The sequence below is a fragment of the Prunus persica genome, chromosome G6, assembly GCF_000346465.2.
Source record: "Prunus persica cultivar Lovell chromosome G6, Prunus_persica_NCBIv2, whole genome shotgun sequence".
Taxonomy (NCBI): Eukaryota; Viridiplantae; Streptophyta; class Magnoliopsida; order Rosales; family Rosaceae; genus Prunus; species Prunus persica.
This window is the reverse complement of record NC_034014.1, coordinates 27722776-27737602: the sequence shown is the minus strand read 5'-3', so window position 1 is coordinate 27737602 and position 14827 is coordinate 27722776. Positions and strand designations below refer to the sequence as shown.

Below are 14827 nucleotides of genomic sequence, written 5' to 3'. Positions count from 1 at the left end.
TCACCATAATTGTTGCTAGCACAGGGAATGCCTAAATTGACGGGTCGTTCTGAGTACCTAGGTTGTCACTAGTAATCTTCTAAGCTTGCAGGTATAGATTGTTATGCTCTGTGTGTGTGTTCTTTGTTATGGTTTCTCATGAGTAGCAGTTGACTAGTCTTAAGTATATTTGGTCAAAGTTTAAAGTGTGTGAAGATCACTATGTTTACTTGAATATCATTTAAATTTACCCATCGTCACCTAAGTACCAATTTATTTGTTTGTTTGTTTTGAATAGAATGACCTGGTTGCCGCTATAGGGAGTTCTATTCAAGCCGCGAAAATAGTGAAGCTTATTGTGTGGGACTGCATTGGACGCAAAGTGCCCCCTCATGTCGGGAGGGATTGAAAAATTATCTTAAAGCATTCCATGGTCATAAGAACATGAGTTTACAATGAATTTGAGTAATAATCTCATCTCATCTCCATGTTGAGATTCCAATTATGATGAACTTATGATGGTGGTTTTATCTGGACCCCACCCTCCCAAGGGCAAATTAAAGTTTGCTGATTGTAATTAAAATTAGTAGCTACTACTTTGTTCTCTTTCTCCTATGATTCGAATTTTTTCTTTCTTTTTTTGATATCATATCTTTCCAAAATTTCACCATTTTTGAAGAAAATAATAAATGTCGGGGGGAAAATAAAAACCCTTGAACTGTAAATGTAACCTTATGACTCAAGCGCATAAGGGTGCTGCAAAAAAAGAAAATAAAAATCATGACAAGACTCAAGAGCATGTTGTGAAAGTGTAAGCTAATGAAAAGAAAGGAAAATTTTGTATTAGCTAAAGAGGAAGGGTGTTGCAAAACAGAAGTGACCAAATTGATTAAAGTGCCAAATAAGTCATGGCTTTCTCCATCGTTAATATTCTAATTGATCAAATAGAGAAACAAACATGATATCACTCTCTCAACCGAGTTCCATTCCCCTCCACATACGTACACTATATAGGAGTTTTCAATATCAACATTGTCTAAAAAGTCTCTTTTAGTTATACATCTTATGTTTGGATAATTACATAAAATTTGAGATGCAAACTACATAAATAAATCAAACAATAGATGAATTTTAAGACCAACTACTGTTATTGCAACTTATATATTAAGCATAATACTAACTAGTAATGAGTGACTTGAGTAATTTATTTTTAAAATTAAAAAAAAAGAAAAAAAAAAGAAAAAGAAAAGTAATTTGAGCTTTAGGCCTTTGATCTTGCCCAAGTATTGAAGGAAACATGCATCTAATGCTTATCCTTTATAGCATGTAACCAACCACATTACCTCTATTGGCCTCACTGCCCTATGTCCTCGTGTGGTACTTCTATCCATTGGATACTCCAACATTGAAGTTCTCATGTTCCATGAATAATACGTACTTCACAAATATTCCAATCAATATGTGAAAGATTGCACCAAATTGGACATGTTTGACTTGAAATAGAGAGATATTTGTAAATAGAACAAATCCACGATAATTCATGGTTTTATATTTTATCACAAAATAAGAACTTTTAGAACACGTTACATAAACCACTCACCTCGATATAAAATCTTATAAAATAAATTGGCAAGACAACCTATCTACCTATCTCCATGTACTACGACCTAAGCCAAGCTCCAAAAGTTTCATCACCACTCTCTCCCTATACTTTCTCTTTCATTTTCTTCTTTCTCATTTCTTACTCTTATTTCAATTATGAGAGGTCCTATTTATACTAGCATAAGTCGGCAACAACAAAGATACCATTTGGATAATTATTTGGCGGCTAAGAATGTATGGAAACTATGTTATATAATATAAACTAATATTAATCCTATCACAAAAGTAGATAAAGTATCTAGAGATAAATGATAGTTGCATGTGCTCCTGCTCAAGGTAAACAATTGCATGAAATTGACGCCAACTCTGTCACAACTGGATTCGAGAATAAAAAATATTCTTAAATTATGGTGCGTGAACTGAATGAAAGAAAATAAAAAGATTGAAAAATTTGTTAAAATACATTACCATTATATATATGAAAAAATAAAATTATAATCTTACAAGTGTACAATATATAAATAAAAGTTTATCACTCTAAACTAATCCAACTTCTTTGGTTTTGGCTTTGTCTTGCCCACTAATTGATTTGAAAAACAAAATAGGTGAAGGATGAGCAAACCACCGCTCAATGAGTAGATTATGTAATATGCCAGTCAAGCAATATCATTTTACACACTCTAGAAAAATATAATAAAAAGATACACAACCCAAATCATATCACATCATTACTTTATATCTTGATTATCCTTCACAAATTGTACCCAGCACGTGACCCCTATCGGCCTCACTGCCATATGTCCCCATCTGGTACATTTATCCTTCGGATACCCCGTCACTGAAGTTCTCATGTTCCATGAATAATACATACTTCACAAAAACTCAAAATAATATATATTGTGTGAAATATTGCACAAATTAGATATGCTTGACTTGAACATAGAGAGAGATTTGTAAATAGAATAAACCCATGATTTTCACATAAGAACTTTTAGAACATATTACATAACCCACTCACCATGATAAGTATGAAATATTGCAAGACAAATACACATGCTCTTCATCCTCTCTCTCTCTCTCTCTCTCTCTCTCTCTCTCTCTCTCTCTCTCTCTCTCTCTCTCTCTCTCTCTCTCTCTCTCTCTCTCTCTCTCTCTCTCTCTCTCTCTCTCATTAAAGAATTGGAATGAATGATTGAAGTAAGGAAGCATGATATTTATAGGAATAATGTGACTCATCCCCCTTTGGCCAATGATATCACAACACCACTTATTACGAGCATGCAAGGTGGCATGGCAATGATGATTTGATTAAAATCAATTCGAAGCCTCTACACATGGATAATAAGAATAGTGTCATCTTTCAACTAAATGGATAATCTCATGCTAGGCCTAAGATTTAATAACATATAAATATTCACAATAAATATTTAAATAAGAAAAATTCATATTAATAAATAAATAATATATAGTATATGAATAATTATTATATATGGGGGCGGATCCGTGGCACCATATTTTTGACACAACTTTTGACACAAATTTTGAACCCTTAGATTTAAGCACTATTAATGGCTCAGATTAAATCTCACAGCTAATTTATTATTATCTTGGAAATAATACATTTATTCTAATTATTATTATTTTAATCTAATAATTATGAATTGGACTGTCTCCAAATTCTACCTCCCCCTTCCTCCATGCCCAGCGTAATCTCCTCCACAGCCTCGATGTGCCAAAAATCTCCATTTGCCTACTGCTAGTTATATGCAATTACTTTCTCTCCACTCAGAATCAAAACGAATTTGGGGGAGTTCCATGGAGGGCAGGGTAATCATGCTCTTAGGTTCTTGAAATTTCATTGGGGATGATCAAAATGAATCTCAATCAACTAACTGCTTGATCCTTTTTTTGTTTTTCTCAGCAAGGGGAAATAGAGGTTTTAATTTAGCAGCACCAGAAAAAAAAAACGAAAAAAAAAATTACAAAGATCAACCTTCCTCCTCCCTACGTCAATCTTCCCTACTGGGTATTTGATTTTGCTATATGGGTTGGGTTCGTTGTTTCTTGTTATGGAGGAAAATAGTGTGTGGGCAAAAAGAAGAGAGAAGTAAAAAAAAGGGAAAGTCATGAAAAAGAAGAAGAAGATGTCGTGAGATAGAATGTTGATGCTTTTAGGAAGAAGTGAAAATATAAATGTGGAGAGAGAAAATTGAATAGCAAAGTTAATTAAATTAAATTATAATTATTTTAAGTTGAAAGAATTAGTTTATTTAATCTCAGCCATTTATTGTAGTCTAATCTAAGGGTTTAAAATTTGTGTCAAAACTTGTGTCAAAAACATGGTGCCACGGATCCACCCCCATTATATATATATATTTTACAGGCTCTCACAAACTCCCATCTAAAGCCACCTCTTGCTAGTCAAAGGATGATTCACATATAATTGAATGCATCCATTTCACCTTAAAGAATGATGCCACGTTTTCAAGTTAAAATAATTATAATCATAAGCTAGGAAGATATATATATATATATATATAATTTTTAAAATAAATAGCAAACTATTTAATCTTCAATATATGTACTTTTAAAAAATACAGGTCTTCACAGACCCAACTGTATTCCAAGTGGATAGACTCGGTTAAAATAAACACGTGATTAGGTTTAGTTTGCTTCACTAGGTAGTTGTTAGGAGGAATAATCTTTTCAGTTATTAAGTTTACGTACACAGACTCGGTTAAAACAAACACATGCCAGTCACTATTAATTAGGGCTAGTTTGCTTCATTAGTTAGTTTGTTAGGAGGAATTTTTTCAGTTATCACAGGCTTTGTATATATAAAAGGCCTCATTCTAATGATTTATTCATAATGAGAAAAGTAGAATTTTCAATCCTCTTTCTTTAGGCTTCTTCTTCACTCTCGAGACTTTTTGCGTTGGATAAAAATGGTGTATGTGCAGGGTCTGGGTTGGGCTGATCAGTCAGTGGGTCTGATATTAACACTCTCCGGAGCGGTGCTCTTGATCATTCTCTCATCCTCAGTCGATGGCCAACTTTGTTCAACGAGGCCCGTCCACATCTTCAACTTTGGCGACTCCAACTCGGACACGGGTGGACTCGCCGCCGGACTAGGCTACTCCGTCAATCCCCCCAACGGCCGTACCTTCTTCGGCAGCTCCACCGGTCGCCTCTCCGATGGACGCCTCGTCATCGACCTCCTCTGTAAGTAGACCCCACCCTCGCCCCCTCCCCTTATACTTGTTAGGATCGTAGGATTAAATTTAAAAAATGGAAACTAAGATAATGTTGTTTTCTTGTGCAGGCCAGAGTCTGAATGTGAGTCTACTGAGCCCATACCTAGACTCTTTGGCAGGCTCCAACTTCTCAAATGGGGCAAACTTTGCCGTTGTCGGGTCCTCTACCATCCCGAAGCGTGTCCCTTTTTCTTTGAATATTCAAGTCATGCAGTTCATCCACTTCAAGGCTATTGCAGCTGCAGGTATATTTCGAATTTGAATTTCCTTGAGTTATTTGGCTGAGTACACTGCTGTCATATGTGAACATAGATAGTGAGTTTGTGAAAATGTTCTTGTGTTTTGAAGATGTTCTTGTGAAAACCAGCTGACTGAATGATACTGCTCAATGTATGTTTAGGTTCCAAACATTGGATAAATGATGAAGGTTTCCGGAAAGCACTTTACATGATCGATATCGGACAAAATGACCTTTCTGATTCTTTCACTAAAGGCCTTTCATACGTTCAAGTAACAGAGACAATTCCTTCAGTTATTGAAGAAATCAAGAGTGCGGTTAAGGTGAGTTCGGCGTCTATACAAACGATCATAAAAAGGGGCAGGCAGAGTAAAGAAATTATGACAGATATCCTTAGCGAAATTGATTTGTTTATATCAATGCTGAAATTTATACTGCATCAATTGTAGGCTTTATACGATCAAGGTGGAAGGAACTTTTGGATACACAACACCGGGCCGTTGGGTTGTCTCCCTCAAAAACTTTCATTAGTTGAGAAGAAGGATTTGGATCCATATGGATGTCTTTCGAGTTACAATGCGGCTGCAAGATCGTTCAATGAAGCATTGCTCGATTTGTGCAAAGCAATGAGATCTGAATTGAAGGATGCTGTGATAGTTTATGTGGATATATATGCCATCAAGTATGATCTCATTGCCAACTCCACCAAATACGGTAAGCCTACTTATGTTAAAGCAAGGAAGTAGCATTCTGGTGAATTAGTTCAATCTAGTTTAGGGGCAATGCAATTTAATTTTGATGAATGTGTTACAATGTAGGTTTCTCTACGCCGCTAATGGCATGCTGTGGCAACGGAGGTCCTCCGTACAATTTCAATGTCAGGGGGCTCTGCGGTCAACCTGGCTCTCATGTTTGCGATGAAGGATCCCGATTTGTGAGCTGGGATGGAATTCATTACACCGAAGCCGCAAACACCATCGTGGCCTCAAAGATACTTTCCACGAATTATTCCACACCACGCATTCCATTTGATTTCTTTTGTTGCAGTTAGTCTAGGGTTTGAAAATCAGTATCACTGCATGCTCAAGGCTTGAAATTGTTGTACTGGAATGTCCAAATAGGAAATTACAGTTATAGGAAGTGTATCATGTTGTTGTAAAACATTCTCTTTGTGAAGACCTGTATTTTTAAAAGTATATGTATTAATAATTTGAGAATTAAATATTTTACTACATATTTAGTTATATATTTTAATTGATTATATATATTGGTTATATTTGTTGAAATATAATCCTTCTGCAGATTTCCTAGAGCTGAAGTCATCTTCTATTTTTTGTTTTCCTGCTAAGTCTATTTAAATGATGTAATGAGAACCATTAGATCATAGTCTAGGTGGATTCTCTAGCTTAGATTTGGTATGACATGTGTAATCACCTAATAGGGTGACAGCTGTAATTTTGTTAGAGAGAATCACACTTCTCTCTCTGTCAGTCACACTATGTGTGTTGCAGAATTTGCTGAATTCAATAGAACAGTGCATTCCTATTTTTCTCTTCACTCTCTCTAGCAAAATGCTCTAGAATGAGCACCTCTTCCTAATCTAAAAATACACATACAAACTGAGAATTCTAACATGGCCTCAGAGCCAGGTTTGATTGTTTATTGGGCGTGAATCTGTGAGATTCGAGCTGGTGCTTGGCTGAGCTGACGTTGAGCTCACACAAAATTTCACGAAGCCTTTCTAGCTGTGTCTGATGTCTAACATGGCAGGATCAAGCTCTTCTGAGTTTCGTACACCAGTGTTCAATGGAGAAAACTATGAGTTTTGGAGCATTCGAATGAAGACCATTCTGAAATCTCATGGACTGTGGGATTTGGTTGAAAATGGCTTTGATGCTTCAATCCAATGAAGGAAAAAGGAAAGGAAGAAGGATCTAAAGCTGCTGAAGAAGAGAACTCTACATCGGCTGAGATTTTGATGAAAGATGCTCGTGCACTTGGACTGATCCAAGGTGCAGTCTCAGACCAAATTTTTCCCAGAATAGTGAATGAGGAAACCTCAAAAGGTGCATGGGATATTCTGAAGCAGGAGTTTAGAGGCGATAAACAGGTACGAAATGTGAAACTACAAGGCTTACGTAGAGAGTTTGAATACACTCGTATGAAGGATAGTGAGTCATTCTCTGGTTATGTAGCTAAACTGTTTGATCTAATTAATCAAATGAAAAGTTATGGTGAAGAGTTAACTAGAGAAAGAGTTGTGCAGAAATTGCTTATTAGCTTGCCTAGATCTTATGACTCTATATGTTCTGTGATTGAGCATTCAAAGGATCTTGACACTCTTGAAATTCAAGAAATGGTTGCGTCTCTCAAGAACTTTGAGCTCAAATTGGATAGGCACATTGAAAACTCCACAGAAAAGGCTTTTACTAGCCTAAACATAGAGAGTAAAAGCTCTAAGAATGGAAGTTCTTCTGGAGGTAACAAGTCTCAGAAGAACTGGAAGGAAAATGGGAAGAATTGGAATAACAAGTCCAACTCTAATTCCAAACCAAATGCATCAAATGAAGGAACTAAAACACCCTGCAAGCACTGTGAAAAACTGCACTATGGCAAGTGCTGGTTTGAAGGAAAACCAAAATGCAGAGGATGTGGAAAGTTTGGTCACATGGTTAGATATTGCCATGGAAACCAACCTGTGCAGAAGGTGAATTATGCCAATCAGGTTGAAGAAACTGGAACATTGTTTTATGCATGCAATGCTGTGACAGATGTGAAATTGAACAATTCTTGGTATGTGGACAGTGGTTGTAGCAACCACATGACTGGAGATGAAAGGCTACTGATAGATATTCGAAGGGATGTAACTTCCAAGGTGAAAATGGGGACTGAAGAGACAGTTCAAGTTGCAGGAAAAGGTACACTTGTGATAGAAACCAAGACAGGCAGAAAACACATTCAAGAAGTGATGTTGGTACCTGGTTTAGAAGAGAACTTGCTCAGTGTTGGTCAGATGATGGAACATGGGTATTGTTTAGTATTTGGAAAGGGAATGGTGACAATTTTTGATGATTGGTCACTGCAAAATCCTATAGCTAAGGTTCCAATGACTAGCAATAGGTGTTTCTCTCTCACAATGGTACCTGCTACTTAGTTGGTGCTGAGAGCAAGTGTGACTCACAGTTTGCAGACTTGGCATAAAAGGCTGGGCCATCTTAATGATCAAAGCATCAGGATGTTGGCAAATCAAGACATGGTTCATGGACTGCCTAGTCTGGAGAAGGATTTTGCAGTTTGTGAAGGCTGCAAGCTGGGAAAGCAGCATAGAGACTCATTTCCTGCAGAATCTACTTGGAGAGCTCAGTTTCCACTTGAATTAGTTCACACTGACATCTGTGGTCTAATGCAGATTGCATCAATGTCATAAAACAGATATTTCCTGTTATTCATTGATGACTATACAAGAATGGCTTGGGTTTATTTTCTCAGAAATAAATCTAATGCTTTTGAATGTTTCAAGAAGTTCAAAGCAATGACAGAATTGCAGAGTGGACACAAAGTGAAATCACTTAGAAGTGACAGAGGTGGAGAATTCATGTCAAATGAATTCCTTGCATACTGCAGTGAGGCTGGAATACAAAGACAGCTGACAGTAGCATATTCCCCTCAGCAAAATGGAGTTGTTGAGAGGAAGAACAGGACTGTGATTGAGATGGCAAAGTCTATGCTACATGAAAAGAGTCTTCCATATGAGTTTTGGGCAGAAGTTGTCCATACAGCAGTCTACCTTCTCAACAGGTGTCCTTCTAAGTCTCTTAAGAAAATGACACCATTTGAGGCCTACACAGGAAGAAAGCCAGGTATTGCACACTTGAAAGTGTTTGGATGCCTATGTCATGTACTTATTCCTTCTGTTTTGAGACACAAGTTGGAAGAAAACAGTCACAAATGCATTTTTGTGGGCTATGGATTGTGTGAAAAAGGCTATAGACTCTATGATCTTAAGACTAGAAAGATTATCTTGTCTAGGGATGTCTATTTTGATGAAGAAGCCTCATGGAAGTGGGAGAATCCTAGCAATGCAGATGTGAGAATGCCTATGCCAGATGGAAATCAAGGTACTGCAGAAACTGAACAGAGGCTATTAGATGAACAATCTCAGTTTTTGGATACTCAAATGCAGATGGAAGAAGAAATTGCACCTCAAGGGGAAGAAATGCTTGATAAGACTCAAAGGTTTGATCAGACACCTCACAAGTGGAGGAGTATTAATGACATAATGGCACAATGCAACATGTGCATTGTAGAACCTGACAGCTTTGAAGAAGTAGATTTGGATGAATCATGGAGATGTGCAATGGAGGCTGAATTGGAGATGATTGAGAAGAACAATACTTGGAAATTAGTTGACAGGCCATCTAACAAACCAGTAATTGGTGTTAAGTGGGTCTACAAGGTCAAACTGAACCTAGACGGTACTGTGCAGAAGAATAAAGCTAGGCTTGTGGCTAAAGGCTATTCACAGAAGCCTGGAATCGACTATAATAAGACATTTGCCCCTGTGGCAAGACTTGACACCATCAGAACTTTGGTAGCCCTTGCAGCACAAAAGGAATGGAACCTATTTCAACTGGATGTGAAGTCTGCCTTTCTCAATGGCATTCTAAAGGAGGAAGTTTATGTTGAACAACCTCAAGGATATGTTCAAGAGAGCAAGGAAACCAAGGTGTACAGGTTGAACAAGGCTCTATATGGACTGAAACAAGCCCCAAGGGCCTGGTATGATGAAATAGATGCCTATTTCAACACTGTAGGTTTTAATAAGAGCTTAAGTGAAGCTACTCTCTATATCAAAACAAGTGACACCTCAGGTATTATCATTGTCTCACTTTATGTAGATGACATTATATATACTGGAAGTTGCCCTAAAATGCTTGAAGAATTTAAACAAGATATGATGCAAAACTATGAGATGACAGACTTGGGTCTGTTGCACCATTTTCTTGGCATGGGAGTGGAACAAACTAATAAGCATATTTTCATTCATCAAAAGAAATATGCCATTAAAATTCTTGAGAAGTTTGGAATGAGAGACTGCAAGTCAGTGGCAATTCCATTAGTGGTGAATGAGAAATTGTGTAGAGAAGATGGGAGTGAAGTAGCAGATGAAAGTGAATTCAGACAGATTGTAGGAAGTCTGCTTTATCTGACTGCCACAAGACCAGATGTCATGTTTGCATCTAGCTTGCTTGCTAGGTTTATGCACAATCCCTCAAAGAAACACATGGGAACTGCTAAAAGGGTGCTGAGATACATACAAGGCACATTGGATTTTGGAATTGAATTTGAAAAGGGGAAAACAGCTACTCTAATTGGGTACTGTGACAGTGACTGGGCTGGGAGTGAGGATGATATGAGGAGCACCTCAGGATATGCCTTCACACTAGGCTCATGCATGTTCTCTTGGGCTTCCATCAAGCAAAACACAGTTGCTCTATCTACAGCCGAAGCTGAGTATGTGAGTGCTGCAGAAGTAACTTCACAAGCTAAGTGGCTCAGATTTGTGCTTGAAGATTTTGGTGAAGAACAGGTAGAAGGGACTCCAATTCTATGTGACAACACCTCTGCAATTGCAATGGCAAGGAATCCAGTTCATCACCAAAAGACAAGACACATCAGTAGGAAATTTTATTTTATAAAGGAAGCCATTCAAGCAAAAGAAATTGAACTGGTGTACTGCAAGACAGAAGATCAGATAGCAGACATTTTGACTAAGGCTCTGCCTAAGGATCGGTTTGTAAGGCTAAGAAGCTTGCTTGGAGTGAAATCAGCCAAAGGATTAGAAGGGAGTGTTGAAATATAATCCTTCTGCAAATTTCCTAGAGCTGAAGTCATCTTCTATTTTTTGTTTTCCTGCTAAGTCTATTTAAATGATGTAATGAGAACCATTAGATCATAGTCTAGGTGGATTCTCTAGCTTAGATTTGGTATGACATGTGTAATCACCTAATAGGGTGACAGCTGTAATTCTGTTAGAGAGAATCACACTTCTCTCTCTGTCAGTCACACTATGTGTGCTGCAGAATTTGCTGAATTCAATAGAACAGTGCATTCCTATTTTTCTCTTCACTCTCTCTAGCAAAATGCTCTAGAATGAGCACCTCTTCCTAATCTGAAAATACACATACAAACTGAGAATTCTAACAATATTTATGTGTGTAATTATCTTGGTATATGCAAATATTGTTATTATACTTTTATATTAATTATTATGAATACTATTATAATAATACTTATATATTTCTATGTTTATAATTTTCTTTGATTATTAAAAAAATACATAAAGAAGTTTTGTATTATCCACTTCATGCATGTTAAGTGGCTAAGTTCAAAAGTGCAGTAATCCCATTGCATTTGCAACACTTCCTGCTATTACATTTTATACCTAGCAGTTTTACATTCATTATCACCTTGTTCATCTATTTACCTTGCAGAGCATGAGACATCTCATGCTATAATAATAATTCTGGGTTGCTGATGACATAATTCTGGGCAACCAAGACGCAAAGTGCCTTCTCGTATCGGGGGGGATTTGAAATATTATCTTTTGTCGTATCCGATATGATGAAGTAAAACAACCAACTTTAAAACGAAAATAAAAGAGCTTCAACTATTTCAAATCGTTTAGGCTGCCTTTGTCACGGGATGATTTTTTCGGAGTCTTCCTTCCGTGCGGCCTTAGACTTGATCGTCTCTCGAACAAGTTAAGTCAGCCTCCTTCCTACAACACAAGATCGAACCAAGCAAGAACAATCTCAAGAGCAAGAAAGATAAGAACGCTTAAGAGAGTTTGGGAGAATATATGCTTGTATTGCTACTTAATGCTTTACAAGTTGTGAGGTGAGGATACACAATATGACATCTTCCTTATATACTGTTCCTATCCCACCTACTACTACAATAGATGGCTAAGATACAATCTCACCTACCGGCATCTACCTACCACTGTCACCAACTGTAGTCTACCTACTACTGTACATCGAATCTACACATGTGAGCTAAGAGGTCTAGCATGATCAATCAGACGGGCTGGGCCTTGAACATGCTGGCCGTGACACTTGTCACTGCATCGGTGAAATTTGTTGGAAAATTTATATTATTTAATAATATTTAATTTCTATAGTGAATGAAAAATAAGTGTTGTGTGTCTTATTTGTTTTGAACTTGGTTATTCTTTAAAGTGCAGTTATTAAATATTAAACGATGGGATTCAAATGATCAAGTGGTCTTGTTTCCATAGAGTTGTGTCTGCAACTTTTCAAATGAAAAGCTATTTATGTTTCAACAAGAGGTGTAATGAGTTTTATATAAACCAAATACCCTCACCTACTTGGATATAGAATGAAGAGAGTTCTTACCCGTGAAAAACAAAGAGTATCCCCAATACTCTATTGTTAAATTCTTCCTAGTTTTATCTTGAGAGTACAAATATATAATTGGTTCACCAGAATCTTAAATTGAAGTGCTTCAATTTCTAAAAACAATGTACCGTTTGTTCCACAATGTTAAATTGCTGTGTCTTCTGAATTATGGTTAGGATCAGTATTTCACTACATTGTCAACAACCCCGACTACGGTCAGAGAAGAGGTTTACAAGATAAGAGATCTTCATTTTCTTCTGTTAGTCAGTGGTCCTATTCATCGGGTACAAATGTCTGATCTTTTGTTATTGTTTCTTATAGATAACGTATGAGTTATTTAACAAGTTCAAGTGATCTATGATTCTTCAATGTGATTCCATCTCTTATGAGGCAACAATATGCCAGTAATATTGGTTGCAAGATGACGATTGAATAGTGCTCAGGTTCAATTTATCTATCTGTACTTGTGACATTTCCTTTCGTTGAAACCTCACAGTATTGCTTTTCTCGTCAAAGTGATTTGTTCAGCTATTTCTATTGAATTTCTGATGTTTTTTTGGTCAACTATATTGAATTTATGATTTGAGTGCAGAACATTTTGATTTCAGGCATTAAGAATACTGGAAGGTCCATATGACATCATCCGCCCTGGACATCATATTAATGGGATTTGCACAATGTATAGGATCAAGAGGGTGGGTATTGCTTCCATTTTTATTTGAAGTTGCAGTCATGTCTGTCAATTTTTCTGAAAACAAATCTAAATATGAAAATCTAATCTCGTGTATTGTGTGGTGTGCCAGGATATATATCGTAATTGGAAGCAACGTCTCATGAATATCCCCATAAAGGTGTGTAAATTTAGTTAGATCATGTTGAGTTTTGCTTCTTTTCTTGTTTCTCTAATTTTTCAATAATGTAATTGGAATGTAGGAACTTGAAGAACTGATAGGCTGTGAAATTTATATGCGCCCAAAGTCTTCTTTTTGATAGTTGTATCACAAATTTATTAATTCTGGTCTTCCCAAAACGAGTTTGATGTGTGTTTTGTTTTCAATGGAATAGAATGACCTGTTGTCGCCATAGGAGTTTTAGATCAAGAATTGAAGCTAGTGAGGCAGATTGTCTCCGCACAGTCCTGTTTTTTCAAAATGGATCTATATAATCAACCCAAGACTCTCCACAAGTCAGCCCATTGATCCATTTAGCACAATCAAAACTCTGACCAAAGAAACAAAAAAAACAAGCGCAAAACATTTTCTTCCTTCCTTCCTCTCGAAAATGGGTTCCTCCTTCCTTCCCCTTTCTTTTTTCTCTTTTCTGTTTCCTCTTTGTCATTTTTGTCTTCTCTCTCATTTTTCTTCTTTTCTTTCTCTTTCTTCTTTGTCATTTCTTTCTTCTCTCTCCTTTCTCTTCTCTTTTTATTTCTTCTTCATATATTACTAATGATATATGTTTTATTTTTGGTTCTCACTGTATTAATTAGCATACCAAAAAAATTAGGTTCTCATTGTTTATATAGATCTTCCACACCAAAAAAAATAAAAAAATTTAGCACACCCTTAGAAAAAATTCATGATTCCACCATTGTGTATAAGACAAGGGATACAATTAATAAAGCTGTGAGTTCCATTAGTTTCCTTTATTTTTGGTAAAGATTTATTTGCATACCTGAGATACAATGGAATCTGACAAACATACCCTTTGGTAAAGATTGAAGGTGCTTTGTAAAAAAATAAATATAAAAATTGCACTTTACGAAAGATTACTGAATGTCTATCAATTGTAAATTTTGGAAAACATGGTGACTAATTTGGCTAGATATTTTTCTCAGTGATCAAATTGAATTTTTGTGTAAAACATAGTGACAAAAAAAAGTATTTAACCATTAAAAAATAACTAACCCTCTATTTGGTTGAGGGAAAATAACTCGGAATTTAGCTAAAAGTCGGCAATTTAGGAGGAGAAATTGACAATTCCCTTGGAAATTAACATAGAAAATTTAGAAATTCTGCGTGGGAACAAACATGGAATTTGGAGGTCATAAATCCCAACTTTAATTTTTTTTAGGTCGAAAATAAAAGTCGTCATTTCTAAAATTCTAAGAGAGATTGAGTTTTTTTTTATATAAAAAAAGATAACTTTACAAAGAAAGGTTGAATTATGTATTTAAATATGTTACCCAAACAAGAAACTTTACAAATTCTAGATCATTGATTTCCGTCATTTTAAATTTCATCATTTATGAATTCCTTTGTACTTTTAAATTTTCTCATCCAAATGCAATGTAATTTCCACCAAAATAGGCGTCATTTCACAATTTTCATAGTAGT

At 36.2% G+C, this 14827-nt stretch overlaps 1 protein-coding gene across 1 annotated transcript; it reads left to right on the top strand.

Moving 5' to 3' along the window:
• On the top strand, positions 4527-6983 carry LOC18773467 (GDSL esterase/lipase At1g09390). The gene is made up of 6 exons (XM_007207483.2): positions 4527-4803; positions 4904-5080; positions 5236-5396; positions 5523-5787; positions 5892-6119; positions 6844-6983. Exons 1-6 carry the CDS (start codon positions 4527-4529, stop codon positions 6981-6983), a joined length of 1248 nt encoding a protein of 415 aa, XP_007207545.2.

What these genes read in the sequence shown, in the direction of transcription:
- LOC18773467 (XM_007207483.2), top strand. Translation starts at nt 4,527, where the DNA reads ATGGTGTATGTGCAGGGTCTGGGTTGGGCTGATCAGTCAGTGGGTCTG. An exon ending in TGCCAACTCCACCAAATACG is followed by an intron (nt 5,788 to 5,891) that starts GTAAGCCTACTT and finishes GTTACAATGTAG; the next exon opens with GTTTCTCTACGCCGCTAATG. An exon ending in ATTTGATTTCTTTTGTTGCA is followed by an intron (nt 6,120 to 6,843) that starts GTTAGTCTAGGG and finishes CTAACATGGCAG; the next exon opens with GATCAAGCTCTTCTGAGTTT.